Raw genomic sequence first — 26,647 nt, forward strand, 5'->3', positions numbered from 1 at the left:
TCTGGGTGCCATCAGGGTCGCTGGGACTGGGGTTCGCTGGGGGCCTTGGCCAGGCGCTGCCACCCGTGTTTTGGTTCATAACACCCCCCTGAGGTGCTGTGAATGTCACTTCCTCTCTGTAAGGAAACTGAGGCATAGCTTTGTTTATCTGCTGCTGTTCCCCTTTTAGTAGTCATGCCCCCCGCCCCACCAGAGAACCTCTTGAGCTGTGGCCCCAGGGGCAGAGCAGGCCAAGGCAAGGATGGGGGGACTCCCCCTCTGTGACCCTCAGTCCCCCCCTCCTGGTCACTTGTCATGCGGGAGAGGGTTCCTGACCCCTGAAGTAGAGGTGGTGGTGGCCCCAGCTGGAGACCAGAGCTCTGGCCCAGGGCAGCCTAGGGGGGCCTCATTCAGCTCTCGGGGGACCAGCCTCAGGAGAGAACCAAAGAAAGCACACTCAGCTTTCTCTTGAGGCAGAGAAGTCACCCGTCCCCTCTAGGCACTAACTTCATTTGTCATAAGTCTAACCTGCCAGCCGGTGGCCTCATCTTCTCATCCAGGACCTGCTCAGCTCGAGGCCTCCTCCCTCCACCGTCCCGTAGAGGCCTCTCCTCCTGGGTGGGGCGTGGGGATTACCTGGGAGCATGGGCTTTCTTCCTGAGCTCCTCTGGGTACCGGAATGATGTGGTTCCTTTACCAGGTGGGCCCATCAGATCTGCAATTTGGGTGAGTTGGGGACTCCCACAGAAAGGCATTGTCACCCTCCAAGAGCTGTGAAGATGGGCTGTGCCTGGGCACCTGGGGGATTGGGGTCCGGGGGCTTCCTGGAGGAAGGGAAGCATGAACCTGGCCTTAAAGGATGACTTAAGGTGTGCCTGTAGTCAGCAGCCTCTGGGTGACCGGAGGCCTTGTTGGGTCCCACGAAGGTGACAGCTTTCCCAGGGCTTGTGAGGAGGGAGGATGGGCACAGTCAGCAGGGCCTTGTCTGGGGCAGCCTTCTTGCCCCCCCCGCCCCCGGGTGGCCTCCCCTCCCAGCCCCTCTGTGGCGAGCCAGAGAGGACAGTGGGCTGTGGAGCTATGCCAAGGTCGGTCAGGATGTCCAGTAATCGCCCTAGTGCTCTACCTGCTATGGAGCCATAATGAGAGGGTTTCCATTATTTTCGGGTGAGCGCCCCTGGCAGATGCCGACAGCCAGCAGATGTGTGAGGTCCGAGGTGATTTGCAAGGGACCAGTTCATGTGATGCACAATAATTGCACCAGGCGACGTTGTCACTCAGAGGCTCGTCCTGGCCTGCCGGGATGAGGTAAAGGTCAGTTCAAAGATCTGGTGTGGCTGCAGGAAGTGGGGGCAAATCCCACTCTCGTGGGACTCCTGGGGAGGAGGGGGCAGCAGGCTGAGGTGGTGCCCGGGGTCTCAAAGGGGCAGTGTGGCCAGAGCCCCACCCGGGGACATCAGAGCCCCACAATAGAACACCTGTTCCAGGAGTTCTTGGGTTTTGGGGGTGTGTGAGGTTAGCAGCCTGTCCTGGAGCTGGGCCCAGCCTGATGCTGAGATCCTGGAAAGTTGCTCTCCCGCTCTTGCTTGCAGGCTATGCTCAAGTCCCGAAGCCGTGCCTGGCTGGAGCTCTCCTGACATTCTGAATCCTTGTGGTCTAGGGCCCCTAAGGCCAAATCTGTGACATCTGGCAGCAGACCCGGCGGGAGATGCTGAGGATTTGGTTCTCTGGCTGTCGTGTCTGTTCACGCTGCCACAACAGAAAACCACAGGCTGAGGGGGCTTCCAGCAGACTTTATTGGGAAGCCCAAGATCTAGTGCCAGCAGGGTCTGTTTCTGGTGAAAGTTCTCTTCCCGGTTTCTAGGGGCTGCTGTCCTCATGTGGCCGCCTCTGTGCAGCAGAGAGAGATCTCTGGCATGTCTTCTAAGGACACCAATCCTGTCCTATCACAGCCCCAGCCTCCTGACCTCACTTAGCCCCCATTACCTCCTTAGGGCTGCAGGATGGGGGACACGACTCGGCCCAGAGCACTGGCCATTCAGGGCCTTCCCTTCAGTGCCAACCCGTCATCTCACAATCTTGTCCCCCGAGCACACTCATGTGTGCTCCACGCACGCCCCTGGGCTGCTGTGTCTTACATGACACTTCCCTTATTGGGACCATGCAGGCCTGGGCATGCCACCCTGTAGCTGCCACCGTGTGGTCGGTTCACAGCCGTGGGCTCTGCTGCTCACAAGCCGCATGACTTTATTGGTCTCTGCCTCTCAGAGCCTCTGTTTTGTCAGCGGTAGAATGGGGACAGTGGTTGTCATTTCTTGGCTCATTGCTCGTTGAGCTCATACTTCAGCCTGCACGCCAGGCCCAGGGGATGTTTGTACAGAAAAAACCACGTGGGTCTGGATGACATCAGATCACAGATGCTGATCCCGAGGCAGGGCTCAACGTAACATTGTAATCATGCTTTATTCTGTTACTAACACACACTTTCATTATTTTCAGTGATTGCGAGAAGCAGAGAGAGAACCTGGGACTCGTCCCAAATGGTCAGAAAGGGGGTGCAGTCGGCCGAGATGGGATGGGGACTTCCCGCACCTTTCGCACTCAATTTTTTCAGGGACTGATTTAATCCTAAAACCAGTACTTTGACTTTAAAGCACGTGTTTTATGAACTTAGGTGAGTATTTCAAAGAACACCCTGTGGCGGAAGTGTCCCGAAGTGAGTTGTGTTTACTCATTTGTCATCGGCATCTGAAGTCACGTTCTGAATAGCAGATGTGAGGCACTGTCATCTCACTGTCACACCGATTGTTCACTGTTCTGAGAAGGTCACATCATAATTCATTAGCAATAATTAGTCCCCCGACACCTCTGCACTTCTTCGCTCAACTGCTCCATTAACTTGGGTGCGAATCACACATTCCAGGCGCCAATCAATGAAGATCCGTCCATAACGCACAAGGTGATGCTATTAGTTACAATATATTAACTGCCTAATTTAAAAATACAAAAGCTGTCTTTATGAAGGGCAATTAACCACTAAGCGTAATTGATCATTCATAACCCTCTGATTAGGAAAGACAAATATTAAGAAAGGACTGAACCACCTGGGCTGTTGATTAAGACACGGTTAGACTTGAGGTGTGTGTTCACTGTGTTGATGGTAGATCTACAGATTCCTTTCCAAGGGGCACCTGTCAGCTCCAGTGCTTGGAGGGTCAGGAGGCTCATCATCACGTGGGAACACCTGCCTGTTTCTGATGGGGCTTGTGAGGGGGCTGGAGGCCCAGGACACCCTTGGGGGAGGCAGTAGGTGTGTGGTACTAAGGAAGGGTCCCTCTCACTGGTTGTCATTTGGATTTTTTCATCACTCAGTCGTTTAGCAGTTGGGAGCCTGCTGCGTGCCGGCCCTGTGTGAAGCAGGGATGCCGAGAATGAACCAGATGTCATTCTTGATCTCATGGAGCACAGAGGTCTGGGAGAGAGACAATAAACAAAGATAAAAGTTGGAATTGGAGATACTGGTTAGCGTTATAAAGAAAGAAAAATACTGGCAGAGGTAGGATGAGGGCAGCATCACACAGGGTGGACAAGCGGACATTGAAGAGACCTGCTGCCTTTTCCCAGGTCTGTCATCACTAAGGAGCATTGCATTTGGAGCTCCCTCCCCCCCAGGATGGTGCAGATTGCCTGAGGCATCCCTACCCATTCAATGAGCCTCCTCTCCAGCCTCATTTTCTGGCTCTGCTTCCATACCCTGGGCTGCTCGAAGATTCTGACGCCTGACCAGGTCCCAGGAAGGCAGGGCCTGCATTGCAACTGCTGCTCCCGCTGCTCCACCCACCCTTCCCTGGCCATCTTGTTTGCACGATTGGAGTTGGAGTTGGCTCTTCTGGGAAGTCTTTTCTGAGACCCCATCCTGAGAGGAGACCTTTCCGTGCTCTGGACCCACCTTTGTGGGGTAGCTGTGGTGGATGTGCTTCCTGTTCCTGACTCTGTATCAGTTCCAGGACCCGTGTTAGGGCCAAGTAGGAATTAGCCCATGTCCCCGGCGCCTCAGATCCAGGGAGAGGGACAGAAACTTCTTGACCTTTCTAAGACTCAGTGTCATCACTCCTAAAGCAGGATAGAAAGTAAGTTACCACTGGGGTTGAGGCAGAGTTGCATTTTTAGGGTCTCACTTGCCCAGATGGAGGTTGATTTCAAGTCCATAGCTCAAGTAAACTGGGTCACCTCCGTGTTACTTCTGCACATGGGCCATCTGTGAGTACGAAATTGGAGTGTGTAGCTCTTGTACATGGGTATTTATTGATAAATAATAAATGATAAATTATGTACTTAACACTGTATTAAATGTACTATTTATATCATAAAAAATGTAAAATCTGAAAGGATGGCTGAAAAGTAAAGATGTCTTCCTGTGTGTTTGGAGACCGTTGACATGGATGTATTTAGAGACCTTTTTTTTTTCTTTTAAGATTTTACTTATTCATGAGAGACGCACAGAGAGAGGCAGAGACACAGGCAGAGGGAGAAGCAGGCTCCCTGCGGGGAGCCCAATGTGGGACTCGATCCTCGATCCTGGGGTCACATCCTGGATCCTGGGGTCACACCCTGAGCTGAAGGCAGACGCTCAGCCGCTGAGCCACCCAGGCGTCCCTAGAGACCTATTTAGAACAGTGCTAGGTGGCGATTAGTATACTCAGTTAATTTTCCTAGGGTTTCCCAGGCCACCTGGCTTGTAGCCTGGGGTCTTTTCCACGACCCCACACGGCAGCTCTGCACAGATGCTGAGTAGGACTCTCCTCTTGCCCTGGCCGAGGCTTGTCCAGGGAGGGCTGTGTGTTTAGGCCCTGGGCCCACGTGGACAGCTGCCATCATACTTGACTCCTTGCTTGGGGGCTCAGCCATGCCGGCCTCCTTTCCCGTGCAGTCCGCTCTTCCCTCCGCTGGGTGCTGCTCCTTTGCCTCCTCCTAACCCCCTTCTGTCTCTTCATCCCGATCCAGTCCTTCAGAGCACATCTCTGTCCACAATCACAAATCCCCCTTCCTTTGCCAAGTTTCCTCCCACTGCCTGGCCTGTGGCCCCCTTGGGGAGCCTGCCTGTGGTCCCAGGTTACAGTTCTGGGCACTGGCCCCCAGCCAGACACTTAGTAGGTGCTCAGTAACTGGAAGGGCTGGATGTTGTTGCATCTGGGACCTCTTTAGGCATCTGCTTTGTGGCTTTGCATTCCGAGAACCTGCCCAAATGCAGTCAGGATGCAGCAGGTATCCTGGGAGCTCAGGAAAGAAGAAATGTGCATGTAGCTGGCCTGCCACAGCATCTCCGGGTCGTCTGAGGTTAATGCCGGGCTTGCAGGGGCTCCCTGGGTCCCCTCTGTCCATCCCGGGATCATCTGTGTAATGAACATCTGGCAAACCCTTCTTCAGCGACAGCAATGAGAAGACACACCTGAGCCTGGTCCCTCAGCCTTGGCACTTTAGGGGAAGTATGGATCCAGAGTTAATTAGGCATACGTAGCTCACCTGTAGAGTGCAAGTGCTAATCACAGTGGAATGGTCCAGAGAAATTACTGTGGACATTCACAGGTGACCTCTAACCAGGCTGGGTGGGTGGAGTGGTGGAGGGGACATGTCCAGGGGGTCTCTGGAGGTGTTTGAATTGCCACGTGTGGAGAGGCAGTGTGTCCTAGGAGAGGGAACAGGGATGTGTCCCAGGAGTGGGGATGTGTCACAGAGAGAGTGCAGATGTGTTCTAGGTAGAGGGATTAGACGGGATGTGTCCCGGATGGAGGGTGTGGAGATGAGCCCTAGGCAGAGAGTGGGCACATACCCCGGGTAGAAGCAGGAGGTGTGTGTCCCGTGTGGGAGTGGAGGGAATGTGTCCTAGGCCGTTGGTGTAGAGATGTTTCTCTGATGAAGAGGTGGGGACCTGTCCCAGGCGGAGGGAGCGGGGATGCGCCCCGGGCGACAAACTCAGTGAGGATGGAGAGGAGGGGTGTGGGGCATGGTCGGGCTTCCCTGGAAAGGGTGGGCTCCAGCTCAGCAACCCCGTCCAGCACCCGAGGGTCAGCCGAGGCTGGCCTCAGGGAGCTGCCGCCGCCTGGCCCTCGCTGGAAGTCCCGATTGCCCTTGGGCAGGGACCACCTAGCTTCCTCCCCGGAGGCCACATGTCCCAGTGCTGACAGCACCCCCTGCCTTTGTTCCCACTTCCAGATTGAAGCGGTCCCGGCTGAAGGTGAGGTTCTGTACCAACGAGAGCCAGAAGTCCCGGGGCAACCTGGTGGGGCTGCTTCGACGCCTGGGCTTCGACATCTCAGAGGGCGAGGTGACCGCCCCGGCCCCGGCCGCCTCCCTGATCCTGAAGGAGCGAGGCCTGCGGCCACACCTGCTTGTCCATGACGGTAAGCCCGCTGGACCCTGGGCATGGTGGCGGCTGAGAGAGGGTGTCCCTCTCACCTGTCCCAAGCCACTGGGAAGGACATGAACACTTGGCTCCTGCCGCTGGTGCTCATGGGCCTGTGAGGTGGAAACCTCGTGGGCTTCCTGCTGGGGACCAGAACCCTTGCACCCCCGGCCTCACACCAGAGGATTCTTAGAGGCACGTTCCTGTCGAAGCAGTTTTTGCAGAGCAAAACCCTGAGCCTGCTTTCTTTGTTCTAGAATGGACTGAGGGGGCAGGGAATTGTCAAGGGGGCAGAATTCTAGCTTTCAGGGTTTGGGGGAGCAGGTAGGAAGGGAGTCTACCCCCCAGCCTTTCCCCCTCACCCCCAACCCTGAACTTGAACTCTTTGTGAAAACCAGCTCTGCTCTGGCAAATGGCACCAGGTTTACATCCTGATCTTAGTCTAAATGCAAGGAAAGAGCCCTTTTGACCCTCAGTGGGGAGTTTTTCTGGAAAGAAATGGAAGGAGCAATATTATCTGCTGCCTTCTGAATATTTAAAAAGAAGAAACATAAGCAGTGCTTCAGAATTCAGGACACTTCCCTGTCGATGCACTGAGCCCTCTTTCTTCCCCTGAACTTGGTATTTTTATTTAGGAACCACTGGCAGAAGCAAGCATACTTTTCTGCCTCCCGGCAGGAGTGGGGCCCCCAGAGGTTGAGGGTGCTCCCTGAAAGGCCTGAGTGTCAAATCCATAGCGCTGGTGCCAGTTGAGGGCAACATGCCCAGCCTTTAGAAATCCTCTTTCTCAAAATCCTTCCTCTGTGATCTGGGATCTCTGCCAGTGTCTTTAGAACAGGTCCTCAAAGAAAGAGAAAAACTTAAGAAAGAAAATACCCACCCCTGGGGCAAAGGGAGGGATGGGGGTGGAATGAGGTGGGAAGAGGAGGGAAATTCAGGATTTGCCTTGAAGGGCTCCTTAATCGATGAGTTCGAGGAGCTGATATTAGAGCTTGAGCAGATGCACCTCCTCGGCTGCAGTCCTGCATCTGTTTTCCATAAATATGCCTGTGTTTTCAGACTTCGAATCTTTTTCCAAGTTTTATCGTTGATGGATTCCACCCCCCGCAACATTTTATTATGAAATTTTCAAACATACAACAAAGTTAAAGGAATTCTACTGGGAATATTTATATGCTCATCACCATGACTTTACCAATGACATTTTACTGTATTTTCTTCATTATTATGTCTACCCATCCCTTCGTCCAACTTTTCATCTCATCTTTTTTCTTAAGATTCATTTGTTTATTGGAGTGGCATAGTGGGGGAGGGGCAGGGCGAGGGAGAGACAAACTAAGCAGACTCTGTGCTGACTGTGGAGCCTGACACAGGCCTTGATCCCACGACCCTGAGATCATGACCTGAGCCAAAATCAAGAGTCGGACACTTAACTGAGCCACCCAGGCGCCCCTTCATCTTATCTTTTTGATGCATTTCAAGGTAAATAGCAGATGTCGGTACACGTCCTCAAAACACTTCAGCACATCATTAACTAGAGTTCAACATCTGTTTACATTTTGTTCTCTTGATATAAAATTTATCCACAGTGAAGTACAAAAATCTCAAGTGTACTTCTGCTGAGTTTTGACAGACGTCCACTCTGTGTATCCCAGACCCCTGTCGTGCTCATGATCTAGAACTTTACCATCACCCTGAAAGGTGCTGCCTGGCCAATCCCCATCCCCTGACCCTTCAGAGACACACACTGCTTTGATTTTTTTTTTTTCTGGTTATGAATAAGTTTGCCTCGGGTGGATTTTTATATAAATAGAATCATCCAGGGGATCCGTGGGTGGTTCAGGGTTTTAGCACCTGCCTTCAGCCCAGGGCATGATCCTGGAGTCCCAGGGCCTGATCCTGGAGTCCCGGGATCGAGTCCCACATCGGGCTCCCTATATGGAGCCTGCTTCTCCCTCTGCCTGTGTTTCTGCCTCTCTCTGTCTCTCTCTCTTTGTCTCTCATGAATAAATAAATAAAATCTTAAAAAAAAAAAAGAAAAGAACCATCCAGTATCTAGTTGTGTCAGGGGTTCTCCAGACCACAGGCCACCCTGAGGCTTGATGATTTGCTGGAAGGACTCACAGGTCTCAGAACAGTTGTCAGACTCACTTACCAAAAAAACACAGATTAAACTCAGCAAAGGGGGGAAAGGCGAACGAACTCCAGGAGAATCCAGGTGCCACCTTCCAGCGGTCCCCACCCTTGGAGTTGCCCTGAGACACACTTAATTCTCTAGCAGAGCTGTGTGACGGTACCTGCGACGTGTCATCACCCGCAGAAGCTCCCTGGAGCCTCTTATCCAGGGTTTTGATTAAGGGTCGGTCAGGTAGGCACACAGCACCTGTGGACTGACCTTGGCTATTCAATCTCCAGGCCCCCAGGGCCTCAGGCATGGAAAAAAACTCTTGATTTTTTTTTTTAATACTTTATTTATTTACTGGAGAGAGAGCAGAAGAGGGGCGAGGGGCAGAGGGAGAGGGAGAAGCAGACACTCTGTTGAGCGGGGAACCGACATGGGGCTCGATCCCAGGACCCCGGGATCATGACCTGAGCCGAAGGCAGATGCTTCACCAACTGAGCCCCCCAGGTGCCCTGAGGACAGCCTTTCTTTGGAATCCACGGGGTCAGAGCAGCCCCAACAATACTGTAGTTGGGATGTAGCCGTATGGTTGCAGGTATTTACTCTTTTTGGTTGCAGAGTGCTACTCCGTTAAGTGAACATACCACGGTTGGTCTTTCCCCTGTTGATGGACACCTGGCTATTTGCAGGTTTGGGCTATTAGGGAGGAAGTCTGCTAGGAGTGCTTCTTCACAGTCCTTTTGGGTAAATACCTAGGAGTGGAATTGCTGGGTCAGAGGGTAAGTGGCTCTTCAGTTTTTATCAGAAACAGCTAGCCTTTCCCCAGAGGACTTTATGTTCCCGCCAGCTGGCTGTTGCAGGCACCCTGCCTCCCCACCAGCACTTGGTGGTGTCTGTCTTCGTAAATCTTGGCATTCTGGCAGGTAGGACGGGTTATCATGTGGTTACTTCGGTTTTTAAAGCCAGCAAGGTCAATGTCTTTTTTTTCTTTTAAAGATTTTATTTATTCATGAGAGAGAGAGAGAGAGGCAGAGACACAGGCAGAGGGAGAAGCAGGCTCCACGCAGGGAGCCCAATGTGGGACTCGATCCGAGGACCCCAGGATCATGCCCTGAGCCGAAGGCAGACGCTCAACCGCTGAGCCACCCAGGCGTCCCTGAGCCACGCAGGTGTCCCAAGGTCAATGTCTAATACCAAGATAGGCGAGAGTGTGTTTTGTCCTAGGAACTGGAGGCATAAGGTCACTGACTCAGTTTATCCTTGCAACTTTCCGGATTTTAATTTAAAATTGAGAGCAGAGAAGGCAAAGGAGGAAGAGGCTTTGCTAAGGGGATTAGTGAGCAGGGACAGCAGGAATCAGCTGTTGCTCCTTCTTTTCAGCACCTGTATATGTCTCAGCTCTCCTGTCTTCTGTGGGGTTGGGCCAGAATGTTCAGTGTCCTTACAGTTTGGGTCCAGCTGCACCAACCCTATAAAGGTTGCCAGCAGCCTCATTTCAGTCTATATCCGGGAATCTGTGTCTTCTAGGCAAATATTCCTACTCAGTTACAGAGCTCTGGGTTTCCTGCCTGTGGGTATGAAGTGAGTAGCCCCTGGGGTAATGCCGGTATTGGGGTGGGAGCCCCAGGGACAGGCCCATCTTTCTCCTAACAAACCCTAACTGTGGGGAAGGGAATTCCTTTGTCTATAAAGTGGGAATAATACCCCTACCTTGCCCACCTCCTGTACAGCTGTGAGGATCAGGATGCACGTCTGAGAACGGGGCAGGCACACGTGGCTGACAGGTGTCCCTGGGAGGAGGTAGGAGGTAGGCCACATCACCCCAGGGCTTTATCCCTCCTTCTCTTTCCAGGAGTCCGCTCAGAATTTGATCAGAATGACATGTCCAACCCCAACTGTGTGGTCATTGCAGATGCCGGAGAAGCCTTTTCTTACCAAAACATGAATAAAGCCTTTCAGGTGCTCATGGAGCTGGAAAATCCTGTGCTCATATCTCTGGGAAAAGGGTAAGTCAGCTTCAGGAGGAGCGTTTCTGGCTGCTTTGACGACACTCTGTGGGTCTCTGGCTTACGGAATCAGTAAACGGTGCTGAAAAGAGGGTGTGGGGTGGGCGCAGGCTTTGCCTAATGCCTTTTTCTTGCTTTTTTTCGTCATTTCTTCCTTCCTTTCTTTTAATAACTTGTGAGGAAATGAGGATCCTGACTTCAGGAGCTGGTTGGTCAGGCTGCCGTGTGGGCACTGGGCTGGGAGGGGCTGGAGCCGGGCAGGGTCACTGCGGACGGGGGGGTGGGGGGCGCCCATCGAGGTCTCAGAGCGCAAGTGCTGACTGTCCGAAGGTTAGGGGGGTTTGCACGGGATACCACACTAGGCACGAAGATTGTGTCCAGGGGACACCGACATAGTGAAGAGAGGGCTCGAGGGCCGGGCCTAGTGAGGAATGCTCTGGGCCGGGCTCCACATCTCTGGGCACAGATCTCTGTAAAGTCATGATTTTGTTACCAGCATTTTCCTCTGAGCCTTTAGCACAGTCCTCACTGTATTTTTCTTTAAAAGAACAAACCACATTGGTTATTTTTCTCAACATCTTTTGCCACCAAGACAGCGCATGTTCATGGAAGGAAAATTAGAGCATAGAGATGAGCAAAAAGAAGAAAGCAGAAAGTATTTCCATTCCACTGCACAAGAAAACAGCTGTCAACGTGTTGCTGTGTTTCTTTCCAACTGATTTCTGGTCCAAATAAATCATTACAGAGGGACGTCCTCGGAGCATCAGTATCAAACCTGACCTAGTTTTGTCACCCGGTTTTTGTTGTTCACCAGATAATACTTTGTGAACAACTCTCGACTCAATAAATAAACGTCTCTGTGGCGTCGTTTCCCTGTAATCTTTTTTTTTTTTTTTTTTTTTTACAGGATATCCTGTAGTTTCTTAAACCGATGCCTGGTGATATCCATTAGGCTGATTCTGATCTTTACACAAAGTAAGGCCACGATAAGCATCTTTGTGCATTTAGGATGATGTGCGCATCGGAGGTGCTCCAACATGTCATCAGGTTGCTTTTCAGAAAGCTCTGTAGACTGACTCTCTTATTGACAGGCGTAGTGCTAGGATTTTAGAATCACGGGCTCATAAAGTAGTAGGGACACCGTAGAGGCTGGCCCCAGCCTCTCGTGCTCGGCAGAGATTTGGGGGCCACCTCTGAGGAAGGCTTTCCCAGCTTTGGTGCTTCTGCTCTTTGGGAGCTCCCTGCCTGGGCCTGCCGGATGGGGCCTGGCTATTGCAGTGGTCAAGGGAGGGACCTTTCTTTGGCCACCGGCCATGTCCAAGCACTTGATGTACTCATTTTGTCTAATTCCCACCACAACCCTGTGAGCTGTAGGCAGCAGCATCACTGTGTTGGAGGTGGGCTTATGGAGGTGTGAGCGCGTAAAGTAAGCCGGAGTCGCCAGCCAGGAAATGCTGACAGGGCCAGGAGTGCTACCGAGAGCCTGTGCTTGTCACCTCCAGCCTATGTTTGAGAGCAGATGTTTGGCCCACACAAGATCTTAAATTGGGTGGGGAGGGGGCAAATGTGTTTAAAAACTGGGAGATTTTATATGAAATATCCAGATTTCGGGATTCTTCTTAAAAATCAAAAGATCTGATGGTTCAGGGCCCCACATTCCTGAGCACACAAAAGCTTAGATGAGGCTACTACCTCCATCAATTCCAGCTGATGGTGGACCTCACCACGTCCTGCCGTCCCCTTCACCTAGCTCACCGTCTGCTGTCACTTACCTTGCACTGTTGGTGGGTTTTCTCATACTATCTGTTCAAGGCTCTGTCTCTAACAAAATAGGCAAACGAGATTTTTTTAAGGAAAGGAAAGGAGGATATATTTCCTTTAGGAACTAGAAATATTCTAGTGTGTTTATTATACAAATAAAATGTGTCCCTCATTAGAATTCTTCACAGAAACAGAACCGAGAGAGGCTAGGTAAGTCCAAAAGCTGCAGGGCAGGCTGGCAGGCTGGAGACGTGGCGAAGAGCTGTGGCCTGAGTCCAAAGGCTGTCTGCCGGCAGGTTCCTTCTTGCTCAGGGAGGTCACACTGTTCTGTTCGTGTCTTCAGCTGCTTGGATGAGGCCCACCATGGAATGGAGAGCAGTCTGTTTCCTCAGAGATCACTGATTTATTTATTTATTAAGATTTTATTTATTTATTTGAGAGCGAGCATGAGCGGGGATGGGGCGCAGGGGGAGAAGCAGACTCCCCGCTGAGCAGGCAGGCCGACACAAGGCTCCATCCCAGGACCCCGGATCATGATCTGAGCTAAAGGCAGCTGTTCAACTGACTGAGCCACTTGGGCGTCCCCAGAGACCACTGATTTAAATATTAATCTCACTCAAGAAAGACCTTCACAGCATCATCCAGAATATTATTTGACCAAATATCTGGTGCTATGGCCCAAATTGACAGATAAAATTCACCATCCTAGTCCCTTTCCGAGCTCACAGCCTTATAATTTAGAGCACCGCAAACCATGGAACCCGGCCTCTTCCCTCCAGTTCCAGGCTTGGTCCATCAACCGTCCCTAAAATCACCAACCCCTCACTAGAGAACAGCATAATTAAGAAGCTCTGTTATAACTCATTTACGTTAAAACTTTTTCCTTTAAAATTGTCTCTAATTGGGGCACCTGGGTGGCTCAGTGGTTGAGCATCTGCCTTTGGCTCAGGGTGTGATCCCAGGGTCCTGGGATCGAGTCCCACGTCGGGCTCCCTGTGTGGACCCTGCTTCTCCCTCTGCCTGTGTCTCTGCCTCTCTCTCTTTCTCATGAATAAATAAATAAAATCTTCAGTAAATAAATAAAATCGTTCATTATTAAACATTATTATCCCAGGTTATGGGTAGTAGTCAAAGTAGGTATGCTGTTGAAGAAGAAATGGAAACTGTCGAGTTTTAGCTTCGTCATCCTGCGGTAAATTCAAGAGTAGGCAAGGGCTGGTTTTACAGACCAGCGGTCGGGGGGTGCCTCTGACTTATGGGGGCTCTGAGTTGGGTTGGGCGCCCAGAAACAAGGGACAGGGACTGACAGCTTTCCAGCCTCGGTCAGCAGCTTCTCGGGCAGCCCAAGGCCCGTTGGCGTGGGTGGGGGGGTCGTGGCCTGCGAGGGGCCGCCCTGCGCCGGGTAGGCCGAGGCACTGGGGCAGAATGTCCTCCTCCTGGAAATGGAGTGATTTACATTTGGCATCTGTTTGGATCGAGAGTGGGAATTGCCTTTGTAATTTCTTCTGTCATGCTGCCGTCAGAAAATTAAGCTGTTTACGCGACAGACTATGGAAGGTTAATGGCTCTTGTGGGAAAGGTCAAGTGGTCATTTTGAAGGGAGGCCGCGCTGAATAATCGGAAGGGCAGGGGACTAAAGCATCAGATCTATCTCCTGCTCCTGCCCAGCCCTTTGCTGGTCGCTTTGGGGCCGGGACACTTGAGTCCCAACCCCGCCTGCTGTCGCCCTCGTTATGCCAGTAACAAAAGGTGGTAGGGCAAGTCTCTTCGGTTTCCTGGCTAACCTGGGCCTTTATATTTAGAAAAAAATTAACTCCGGTACTTGTATTTACCGTGTCTCTAAAAATATTTTCAGCTAACAGATGGCCTTCAAGGTGGCTTTTGGTTGTCTTGAGTGAACACCGAATAAAGAGACATTCTGGACACTGTCAAAACAAACCCGGATTCAGTTTAAAGAGAAATTGTAAGGTTTCTAATTTTGATTTATGGAAGTCAGTTTTCTTCTTTAGGCTCTAAAAATGAGCGTAACAAAGACAAGGTTTGCATTGAATATTTTAAGCCGTGTGCTCGGGTTTTCCTTCCCATCAGGACTAAATTTAAGCTTAAGAAAGTCTCGGTTCCTGTCATTTGGGAAGAAAGACTTTGGGGAGTATGGGCCAGGCCAGAAGTCCTGCTGTGGAGGTGACCTCGGGAGTATTTTCCAGAGGGAGGTACACCCAACTCCTGCCTCCTCCAGCCAGCCCAGGGCACTGGCCAGAGGCCCCTAGAATCCTCAGCTCCAAACAGAGCTGTGCCTGTTGCAACAAGGTGGCGTTGTTTTTATTTTTTTTTTAATTTTTAATTTTTTTTGGTGGTGTTGTTTTTAATTTGTCCTCTGGTTTCTGGGTCAGCCTGTCCTCACCTCTGTCCTTTGTCCCTGGCTCACCTTGATAAGTCCCTTCCTCGGGGGGGCCCTCCCTGGTCCCCTTTCTGCCCCTTCTGGGCTCCCACCACCCCCGCCTTCTCCCCTTCCCATGGCAGTCATCACGTGGATGTGCAAGGGGACAAAGTGTGGTGGCCCTACGAGCACCTGGCTGAAGCCTGGGCCTGCAGCAGTGTCTGACCCCCAGGGTCCTCAGCAGGGTGCTGCTGCGTGATTCTGAGAAGGTCCTCGGGGCTGAATGATTCTGTTTCTCTCCCTTGAGCTTCAGGTCTCAGCTGTGATGTGTCCCCGGGGTGCTCTCTGTCTCCCCGTCCCCAGCACGTCCAGCCCTCCTCAAGCAGAGCATGCAGAGCATGGGGTTTCCTTGGACATCGCCTGTGCCCTGCCCCTCTGTTCGTGGACTGGTCTGTTTCCCCACCAGATGGGGAGGACCTGGGGGACAGCCCAGGTTTGGGATGGTCACCAAGTCCTGCAAAGGAGTCTGGGGCAGCTGTGTCCTGAATGTCACCAGCTGTGGTGCCACCATGTGCAGGACCCAGCATCCAGCGTCTCCCTCTTCCTGTAGGCCAGACTTGGCTTTACTTTGCCATTCCTTAAAACTTGGGACCACTCTGGAAGGTGGTTTATTGTAGAAATGGGGAAATAGAAGGAAAGGAACACTTTGGTGAGGCCGTGTCAGTGCAGAATACATGTCTGAATTCTGGATTTTTTTTAAGGTTTTATTCATTTATTCATGAGAGACACAGAGAGAGGCAGAGGCATAGGCAGAGAGAGAAGCAGGCTCCATGCGGCGAGCCTGACGTAGGACTCGATCCCGGGACTCCGGGATCATGACCTGAGCCAAAGTAGACGCTCAACAGCTGAGCCACCAGGTGCCCCTGGATTTTGGATTTAAGACAAATGCAATTAAGAACCTCTAACCCTGTGTTTTGGGGTCACCCTTTAAAAGGCCCCCCGCACTGAAAGGAGGAAGTAGTTCTCTTTGATTTCCAAGCATCTTCCTGAAGGTATGCAGTGTCCTGGCTGGCCCTCATGGGGTGACCCTGACAGAGGAGCCTAGGGTTCCCTTGGAGACCCATGAGTCCTGTTGTGCCAAGAACCACCCCCCTCCCCATTCCTGGCTCATTGCATGGGCTCCAGATCTCCCCGACAGGACCAGCCCTTGCCAAAGCAAAGCTTTGGCTAAAGCCTTGCAGGCCAGCCTGTGTGAAGTCAGGAGCTGCTGCCGGAGGTGGACATCGGGCAGCAGAAAACACTGATGCTGGCCGAGTGCAGGCGGGCGGTCAGGCTCCTGCAGCCTTCAGGGCCTTGGGGGCAGAGAGGAACACGCTGGACTCCTGGGTGTGCAGAGCTGCAGGATAGGAGACAGCCCTACAGCAGCTCCTGAGAAGCTCACCTCTAACATTTAAGTAGGCACAGAACGGATCACATCCCCCAGAGATTGGAAGACTTGTGTTCATCCTTCCTGGCCCAGCTCAGCTTACTGCCTATCGCTCTGTCTGGGTAAACAGCATAACAATAGTTTCTTTTTTTTTTTTTTAATTTTTATTTATTTATGATAGTCACAGAGAGAGAGAGAGAGAGAGAGAGAGAGGCAGAGACACAGGCAGAGGGAGAAGCAGGCTCCATGCACCGGGAGCCCGATGTGGGATTCGATCCCGAGTCTCCAGGATCGCGCCCTGGGCCAAAGGCAGGCGCCAAACCACTGCGCCAACCAGGGATCCCATAACAATAGTTTCTAATATTTTTTGAGCAGTTTCTGTACATGAGGCGTCATGTTAAGAACTTGGCATGCATGATCTCACTTGAGCTTCACGACAATCCATTAGATAGGCACCTGGACCCCCCCCCCCCCACTTTTCAGATTAGGGAACTGAGGCCCAGAGGGCTTCAGGGACCCCAAGGCCCACTGTTAAAAAGAAGTAGAGCTGGATTTTGGCCCTGGGGTCAGCATGCCTCACTTGCCTTCTCTTTGGGTCTCTGCATATGTGTTCAATGTCTCCCCGATTTGAAGGGCATAGGAACGAGAGCACTCCTGATGTGATGGGTCTCAAAACATTTTAGTGGTGTTCCCAGACTCCCATTAACCCTGCCGTTAGAAAGGCACAGATTAAACTACCTTTGCCCTGGGACGCCTGGGTGGCCCAGTGGTTGAGCATCTGCCTTTGGCTCAGGGCGTGATCCCGGATCCTGGGATTGAATCTCTCAACAATATCCCCACAGGGAGCCTGCTTTTCCCTCTGCCTGTGTCTCTGCCTCTCTGTCTGTCATGAATAAATAAATAAAATCTTGAAAAAAAAAAAAAAAAAAAAACTACCTTTGCCCAGGACGCCTGAGTGACTTAGTTGGTTGAGCATCTGCCTTTGGCTCAGGATAGATCCCAGGGTCCTGGGATCGAGTTCCGCATCGGGCTCCCCACAGGGAGTCTGCTTCTGCTGCTTCTTCTTATGTCTCTGCCTTTCTCTGTGTCTGTCATGAATAAATAAATAAATATTTTTAAAAAATTAAAAACACTACCTTTGCCCCTTTTTATAGTCAAATGGCTTTGCTCAGAAGGAGCCAGGCTCCGTCCACTGTGTGTCCCGAGGGTTCTACCTGTGGCCCGGGGTGGGCCAGATGGTGGAAGCCGGGGCCACAGGGCGCTCCCAGGAGGTCACAAAACTGTCCTCAGAAAGGCAGGCTCCCGCGAGCCGAGCTGGGTCGGTCCCCAGTGAGACAGGGAAGACATAGTTGTCTTCTCGTAAAAGCATCTGGTGTGCGTGAAACCTGCACCTCGACCTCTGGCTAATAGGAGATGCTGCAGGGTGCCGTGGAACTAATGGAGTTTTCTTTTTCAGGCAGCAATTAGGGGTTAATTATTAGCAGTTAGGGGTTCACCACATGCTCTATGGACCTTCTGCCCTTTCCCAGAACAGAGGCCACTTGTCTCTGTGTTAGGGACTGGATCCATCTGCCCCTGGCGTCCCCATAAGGCTGGCAGCAGGGGGCCCTTGGGACTGAGCTGCTGACCCAGTGTCCTCCTGCCCGGGCACCGTGACCCGCCGCTGGGCTCTGTTGGCACAGCTCCTGGGCTCAGCTCACCTTGTCCCCTCCTGCTCTTTCGTAGACGCTACTACAAGGAGACCTCTGGCCTGATGCTGGACGTTGGTGCCTACACGAAGGCGCTTGAGGTACCTGCCCTGAGTCTGTCTGCACCTTCTTCAAGGATCAGGGCTGCCTGGGATGTTTCTGGTCTTTCTGGAGGTGGGGGTGCTCTCCACGTCTGACTCGCCCTCTATGTTTCCAAAGTAGGCGCTCCTGTTTGGGGCTTCAGGCTGAGCACCCCCTCCACCCCAGAGCTTGGCCTCTCGGCCGCCTTGGTCGTCACTCTGCTCTCCTGTCCCTTCTGCTCCTCCCCACACCCCAGCCCTGCATGCTGCGGCCCCGGCTGGCATCCGGTGTGCTCACTGGGTGCTCTCCTCTCAGACTCTGGCTTCCGTATCTGTGTGGACCACCTGCCTCATTGCTGACGCTAGTCACCTGCAGCACCTTGAGCTTGATGTGTCCTCACAGGACTCCTTGCCGACTCCCTCCTCTAGTTTCCAAGGCCAGGCTCAGATGGAGCCGCCGGTGCCCACTCTGACCCCTCCCGATGGGTCAGCTTGCCTGCCATCCTCACTGCTCTGTTGGCTCCTGCCTACCTGCACTCAGGTGGGAGGGTTAAGCAGCAGGCAGATAGAGCCCTGCACCCCTTCCCCTGGAGGGCCTGTGACAGAGTTGGGGGGCAGGGGAGAAGCAAGTATGCAAATGAGAGCACCAGCGGGGATGGTGGTGGTGGCCGTGTTGGGGTGGCCCACTTCCTGCTGTGCTCAGGGTTTAGAGCAGATGGTAGGGGGCCTGTGGGGTTGCCGTGAGCATAGCCTCCTCATGTGGAGTCGCGATTCCCTTGCCTCTGAGATGTGTCTCTCGGCCCAAGTGTCCTGCCTCTAGGAGGCCCTGGCCTATGGGCACCCATTTGGGGCACTCTTTCCTTGGTTCCCCAGAGGGAGGCCTTCGGAGTGGGGTTCACCTGTTGCTTCATTCTCAACCCATGCTGTGTCCTTTTGTCTTTTGCCAGTATGCCTGTGGAATCGAAGCCGAAGTGGTGGGGAAGCCTTCTCCTGAGTATTTCCGGTCGGCCCTGAAGGAGATGGCAGTGGAAGCCCACGAGGTAGGGTGGCCTCTCTTGGGAGTGTGTGTGTGGACGCAGCTCCGTCGTGGGAATGCTCTGGTCCTGAGCACTCCGGCAGGGCGGCCTTGGGGCCTGAGGTGGGTTCAAGGGCTCGGGCAGCCTTGGAGGTTGGGCAGTGAGAGGGGACCCTTCCACCCACGAGAGCTGATTTTCCTGGAAAGGGGAAGAAGGACCACAGAGGAGACCTACTGAAGGCTTTCATCCAGTTAAATTAGTTTCAGTAACAGAAAGAAACGAATGCCTATGGCCATCTCTAAGTGACTTCTGCTTCTTCTGTGGAAGGATAAGAATTGACCAATGTATTGAAAACAGTTCACAGAAGACGTGAGGGGCTGGGGGGGCCGGCCAAAGGTCACGGGCTGCCGTCTAGACCATGCTCGTCTCAGCACCGTGGGTACACGCCACTGCCCACGTCGCCCATAGGTGCCTTCATGTGTCCGGGTCGTGGCGGTCAGCAGGCCAGCCAGAGGACAGGGGATCCGGCCCACGCCTTCCACGGGGTGCCGCTGGAGTTCTTGGTGTGCCCACTCTCCGAGAAGCCTCTCAGATACGAAGCATCAACAAATGAATTGATTAATGAAGAGTCGGGAATAGCCCATCTAATTATTGATGGCATCCCTAATGTGGTACCTCCGGCGGCTAGGATGACACATCAAAAACAGAAGCAAGAAGCAATGGAGCAGGGGCGCCTGGGTGGCTCAGTTGGGGAAGCATCTGCCTTCAGCTTAGGGTCAGGTCCTGATCCCGTGGGATCAAGCCCTGCATCGTGCTCCCTGCTTCTCCTTCTCCCTCTGCTCCCCCTGCTTGTTCTCTCTCTTTCTGTCTTGGATAAATAATTTTTTTTTTTTAAAAGAAGAAATGGAGTAGCAGTAGAGCATCATTAAAGACAACAACACATACAACTGAATTTTCTTAATACCACTTTTTTTTTTTTTTTTTTTTACCACTTACCTTTTAAACAGAGTGGCAGTAAGACATGGGGGAGAGAAATGTCTCTAGCTCTTCCTACGTTGACCACCCTTATGGGGTCAGTCTCTTAAGCAAGACTGTTCGACTCCACGTCTGTGGAAGAAAGCTTCGCATGGTACAACACTTGGCCCTTGCCTACGACCAGACCAATGTGCGTGCTCCTCCTCCGCCCTTTGGACTTGGATGGGTATCTAACTCTTCGGGCATGATTAAAATGACCAGAGCCCAGGGAGTGTTGAGCTTAATGATACATCTTGAGAGTCTATCCCTGGAAGCTCCACTACATGAAATCCTGGAAACCCACTTGATTTGCAGGAAAGGTTCTCTGCCTTGCTGCTCTCAGAGGCCTAGTGCTAGGAGAGGCCTAAGCTGCAGAAGTTTCTTTTTTTTTTTTTTTTTAAATTTTTATTTATTTATGATAGTCACAGAGAGAGAGAGAGAGAGAGAGGCAGAGACACAGGCAGAGGGAGAAGCAGGCTCCATGCACTGGGAGCCCGACATGGGACTCGATCCCGGGTCTCCAGGATCGTGCCCTGGGCCAAAGGCAGGCGCCAAACCGCTGCGCCACCCAGGGATCCCAGAAGTTTCTTTCATTGTACTTTTCTGCCCTTGTTTTTGGAAAATTCTCATTTGTAACCACAGTATCAGAAGAAACATTTCAACTGAGTTTCTCGTTGGAAATTAACAGTCCAACTGATGACTCCCATCACCTGTTGACTTTATTTCTTACCTCATTCATCAAAAAGTTAATAATTAAAATTTTATATGTTTATTCTAGACCCACAGTATTGGGCAGAGTCACATGTTGAGGCTGCCTGAAATAACTCCGAAGGAGCTGTGCAGGAGTGCTTGGAGACAAGTGCATTTGAGCTAGTGTGCCAGAAAACCGCAATAAAATGGAAATTTTATGTCCTTGCAAACATTCTGAGTTTGTGAAATTACCTTCATCTCTTTGGCATCAAATGCTTACGTTAGTAATGATAAAATAAGATGACGTTTTTCCGTAAAAAAACAAAATAAAACAAAAAACCCAAAAAAGCCAGTTCGTTGAAAAGACCATCTATAGCAAGATTTAAAGAATATGTGACAATAAAATCATGCATCTTGCCACCTTTACATGATGACTATTTTTGAGACAGATGGCCTTCCCAACATACATCTTAAAAAAAAACCAAAACGACTTTGGTGTCCACAGTACCCCCTACTTCCTGTGTAGTATGGAGTTGGTCCCCAGCAGCAGGTGGTTTTCTGAGAGCATCACTGAAAAGACAATGGGTATGTGTCTGCAGCCGGCCTGAGGCCACCCTGATGTCTGTTTGGGACATGGCATTGGGGACAATGTCAGCGTCCTGCAGTGAGGCGAGTGCCCCCAGGATAGTGCTCCCTTCTTGTTGGACTTGGATTTCCCACATGTGTTCAGGTCTAGAGCGCTGGTCTCTCATGGTGCCTGGAGAAGGATGGCCCCTAGCCCCAGAAGCTGAGAACCTCTGCCCCCAAGCCTCCTTGACATCTGTGAATGTCAGAAGGTACGAGGTCTCTGGGCTCCCCAGGAAGAACCCAGGAAATGCCTTGTGAGCTTGGCAGAAGAGGAGAGGCTTGTGCTTTGAATGAACGAAGACCACAGGCATTAACAACCCTGGGTTTTCACGACTTTGTTTCCTAGGACTTAATTTCTGTTTTTATTGTGGCATATTTCAAACATACACAAATAACAGAATGATGCAGTATGGGAAAACACTGGGAGCCTTTCCCCTAAGATCAGGAACACGACAGGGATGTCCACTCTCACCACTGCTATTCAACATAGTACTAGAAGTCCTAGCCTCAGCAATCAAGGAACAAAAAGAAATAAAAGGCATTCAAATTGGCAAAGAAGAAGTCAAACTCTCCCTCTTTGGAGATGACATGATACTGTACATTGAAAACCCAAAAGACTCCACCCTGAAATTGCTAGAACTCATACAGCAATTCGGCAGTGTGGCAGGATACAAAATCAGTGCCCAGAAATCAGTGGCATTTCTATACACTAACAATGAGACTGAAAAAAGAGAAATTAAGGAGTCAATCCCATTGACAATTGCACCGAAAAGCATAAGATACCTAGGAATAAACCTAACCAAAGAGGTAAAGGACCTATACCCTAAAAACTACAGAATGATGCAGTGATTCTCTCCATATATCCATCACTCAGATTTAACAATTAAAAGATTTTGCCAGGGACACTTGGGTGGCTCAGGGATTGAGCGTCTGCCTTCGACTCACGGCATGATCATTGAGTCCCACATTGAGCTCCTGCATGGAGCCTGCTTCTCCCTCTGCCTGTGTCTCTGCCTGTGTCTCTCATGAATAAATAAAATCTTTTAAAAAAGTAAATAAGAGATTTTGCCAGATTCCCTTCATTTTCTTTTCTTCTTCATCTTTTTTTTTTTTTTAACTTGTGGGTTGGTTTTTTTTTTTTTTTTTTTTTCCTGTTGTATTTTAAATCCCAGATTTGTTGTTGTGGTATCCTTTCATATTATAGTACGTCTTTCCAAAAAAGATGGTTATTTTTGACATAACTACAATATGTTAAAACACCTAACGATGGCCAAGAAGCACACAGAAAGATGCTCAGCATCATCAGTCATTAGAGAAATGCAAATCAAAACCACAGTGAGATCCTACTTCACACCCACTTGGATGGCCATCCATAATAATTTTTTAAAAAGAGTATCTATTTGACAGAGAGAAAGCACATAAGCAGAGAGAGCAGCAGGCAGAGGGAGAAGTAGGCTCTCTGCTGAGCAAGGAGCCTGATGCGGGGCTCGATCTCAGGACCCTAGGATTGACCCCAAGCCAAAGACAGACGCTTAACCAACTGAGCCACCCAGGTGCTCCTATGCATAATAATTTTAAAAACAAAAACAATGGAAGATGGCCAGCGATGGCTAGGATGTGGAGAAGTTGGAACCCTTACGTGGGAACACTGGCCAGAATGTAGCAGCCACTCTAGAAAACAGCTTCTGGATGAGGTAAACAGAAGCACCGTATGACCCAGGAACTCCACTCCTACGACTGCATCCAGAAGGATTGGAAACAGGTGTTCAAACAAAAACTTGTACATGAATATTCATAGCAGCACTATTCACAATAGCCAAAAGGCAGAAACAATGGAAACGCTCATCAGCACATGCACGGATAAACAAAATATGGTCTATTCACGCAGTGGAATATTTCAGCTATAAAAAGAATGAAAAAAAAAACTAAAAAAATAAAATAAAAAGAACGAAATGCTGATAAAAGCTACTGTGTGGATGAACCTGGAAAACATTAGGGTAAGTGAAGGAAGCCGGACACAGAAGGCCCCATTTTACATGATATATGGCCTTTAGGTGAAATACCTCGAATAGGCAAATCAGAGAAAACAGATTAGTGGTTGCTGGGGTCAGGAGAGGGGAGGGGGCACTGGCTGCTGATGGGGAGAATCCCCCCTTTGGGGTGATAAAATGTCTCAAACTGGACAGGGGTGGCGGTCATACAACATTGTGGATGTACTTAATCCCACTGGTTTGTAGGCTTTAAATGGTTATACTGGTAAATTGTGTGCTTTTTATCATAATGGAAAAAAAAAAAAAGCTACCTGCAAAATTAACAGTGACTCCTTAGTATCATCCCATCACCCATATTTAAATTTCCCTGGCTGTCTCAGAAATGTTCTTTCATGTTGATTTGTTTGAATCAAATCCAAACAGGGTCTGTACCTTGCATGTGGCTGTTTCATCTCCGGAACTCCTCATTTTAACTTTTTATCCTGGAACATTTCAAGTATCTATGCAAGTGGAGAGAGTAGTATAATGAGCTCCTGGATAGTCATCACCGAGCTTCACTAATGATCAACTAACAACTACTTTAAAAAACCCTTATTTTTAACTGTTCATTTTGAAGTAATTTCACACTTACAAACGTTGCAACATTAGCACAAAGAATTGCCATATGCCCTTAAGCCAGCTTCGCCAGATGCTAACATCTTACATAACAGACACAGAACGGTGATAAAATCAGACGTCATCAGCCAGCCCACCAGCCTCTTTGTCTGGGACAGTTGCATGTAGCAGTCGTGTACCCAGGCCCCCTTCTGGGCCAGTTGCTCAGCTTTCCGTGTTGGGTGGTTATTTTGTAGACTGTCCTTCAATTTGTTTTTTTCCCGATGTCTCTTCACAATTAAATTAATTTTTTATGTTTAAAAAAGATTTTATTTATTTATTGGACAGAGAGAGAAAGAGAACACAAGCAGGGGGAGCATCAGGCAGCGGGAGAGGGAGAAGCAGACTCCCCACTGAGCCGGGAGCCTGACGTGGGACTTGATCCCAGGACCCCAGATCATGACCTGAGCCGAAAGCAGATGCTTAAATGATTGAGCCACTCAGGCGCCCTAATTTAATTTTAGGTTATGCATTTTTGGCAGGCATGTCCCAGAAACAGTTTGTGCCCTCGGTGCATTCCATCAGGTGGCTTGTGACAGTACTTTACTCCGTTGTTGCTTGGGTTCACTTTGATCAGCTCCGGAGGTGCTGCGTGCCAGGGTTCTCCACTGCAGAATTACTTCTTGTTCCGTGTAACTAATAAGTATCTTGTGGGAAAGCATGTTGACTGTATAAATATCCTCTTTCCCATCATTCTTTTCCCCTCTTAATGTTTGCGTCCATTGATAATCCTTAACCTGAAGCAGTTATTATGGGGTGTTTGCCAAATGATGATTTTGTATTTCTATCATTCCTTCTGTATTTATTAGCTAGAATTTACTATAAAGAAGAGCTTTCCTCTTTTTCCCCATTGACTTATTTATTCCAACATGGACTCAGGGATATTTGTTTTATTCTTTGAGTTACAGTCCATTCCCATTATTCTTAGTTTTGTTGCTCAGATTGTCCCATATTTGGCCATCAAATAGTCTTTCAAGTTTAATAAGTTTTATAGTTGTTTAAACTATACTCCACCTGTTCTTCTCCCCTAGATTTTTTTAAAAGATTTTATTTACACATTTGAGAGAGAGAACACAAGCAATGTCTCAAGAGGGAGAAGCAGGCTGCCCATTGAGCAGGGAGCTCAATGTGGGGCTCCATCCCAGGCCCCTGGGACTGTGACCTGAGCCGAAGGCAGCTGCTTGAACGACTGAACCACCTAGGCACTCGTCCCCTAGGTTATTTTGAATCATATCCCAGAAATCCTGTTGCTTTGCCGTAAATATTTCTGTGTCCCCAGAAGAGAGGAGTTCTTTTTAAAATCATAGATAATTCCGTTGTCATGTCTAAATAATACCGACCATAATTCCTTAATATCATCAAATATCCATTGTTCACATTTCCTTGATGGTCTTATAATTGTTTTATGTTGCTTACAATTTGTTTGAATCAGATCCAGATGAGGCTCTTACATTGTGATTGGTCAGTGAGATTCTCAAGTGTTTTTTAATCTACTGATTCCCCCCCACCTCCCCCACCCTCCATCTCCCTTTTGTTTTGCAACGTTATGAAGGGGAAACTGGGTGGTTTGTCCTGTCCCACAGTCTGGATTTTGTTGCTTGCACCTCTGGTATACCTTCACATGCTCTTCTGTCCTCTGTTCTCTGAATATTGATAGTTAGATCTAGAAGTTTGATCAGAATCTGGTTCAGTTTTTTGATAACTGCTTTATAGGTGGTAGCGTGTCCTCCATCAGCAAGCATGGAATGTCCTGTTTTCTCCTTTCATGTTATTAGTTGCTATTCATGACTGGTGCTAACTCCTTTAATTCATCAAGGACTATAGAATGGAGATATTTGAATTCTATCATTCCTTCTTTATTTCCCCTCTGGATTACTTCTGCATAGGAAAACTCACCAAACTGAGGTACGGTTCACATAGGGAACTCCAGATAAATGCCTGTTTCTTTCTCATTGGTAATTAGTTTTCAGAATAATGAGTTGATTCTCTAGCATCCTCCCAAGGTAATGAAGGAGATTTAAAACTACATACATCACTATAAATAGATAGGTGTAAGCATATTTGATGTGTTTCAGTCCATTACAGTCATGATCTTATTCCTGTTCAAAGTATTTCATCTTTGACCAGTGGGATCCCCTTAAGGTTGGCCTCTAGGTCCTTCTCATCTGACCCCAATAGTCTTTGAGGTTCTTTATACCCTGTTATGACAGGATGTTCCACATCTGCTTTGCACATTTCCTGCCTCAGGCCTGGGATTCACCCTCCTTCCAAAGAGCCATGCTTAACTTTAGTGGAAAGTGGTATTTAGAAACCATAATTGGAACATTAACAGTTCTTGTTGCTACTGGATTGATCATCATTTCTAAGTCTTTTAATTTTTATTTAACACTTTTTATTTATTTTTGAGAGAGAGAGAGAGAGAGAGAGAGCGCACCCACGTGGGGGGAGGGACAGAAGGAGAGGGAGGAGTGGCCTACCCCTTGAGCAGGGAGCCCCACACAGGCTCGATCCCAGGACCCTGGAATCATGACCTGGGCTGAAGGCAGATGCTTGACCAGTTGAACCACCAGGCGCCCCTTTTCTAAGCTTTTTAATTTTTATTTATTTGTTTTTTAAAAAGATTTTATTTATTTGTTCGTGAGAGACCAGAGAGAGAAGCAGAGACATAGGCAGAGGGAGAAGCAGGCTCCTTGAGGGGAACCCGATGTGGGGGGCTCAATCTCGGTACTCTGGGACCATCCCCTGAGCTGAAGGTAGATGCTCAACTACTGAGTCACTCAGGTGCTCCTCTAAGCTTTTTTAGTCAACAAGGCTCA

The 26,647-nt window shown here is 49.9% G+C and overlaps 1 protein-coding gene across 3 annotated transcripts in view; it reads left to right on the forward strand.

Annotated features, from left to right (window-relative positions):
* Positions 1–26,647, forward strand: part of LOC112672471 (phospholysine phosphohistidine inorganic pyrophosphate phosphatase) — a 126,860-nt gene that overhangs the window by 10,966 nt on the left and 89,247 nt on the right. For 2 of the 3 annotated variants that reach the window (XM_049103496.1, XM_025467554.3), the window contains exons 2-5: positions 6,190–6,377; positions 10,354–10,507; positions 17,797–17,860; positions 18,787–18,879. In XM_049103496.1, the coding sequence (XP_048959453.1) occupies positions 6,190–6,377; positions 10,354–10,507; positions 17,797–17,860; positions 18,787–18,879 (499 nt within the window). Of the gene's footprint in view, positions 1–6,189; positions 6,378–10,353; positions 10,508–17,796; positions 17,861–18,786; positions 18,880–20,647; positions 22,191–26,647 lie in introns of those variants that run through there. The other variant, XM_049103495.1, reaches the window with a different exon arrangement.

This window comes from Canis lupus, chromosome 28, assembly GCF_003254725.2.
Source record: "Canis lupus dingo isolate Sandy chromosome 28, ASM325472v2, whole genome shotgun sequence".
Taxonomy (NCBI): Eukaryota; Metazoa; Chordata; class Mammalia; order Carnivora; family Canidae; genus Canis; species Canis lupus.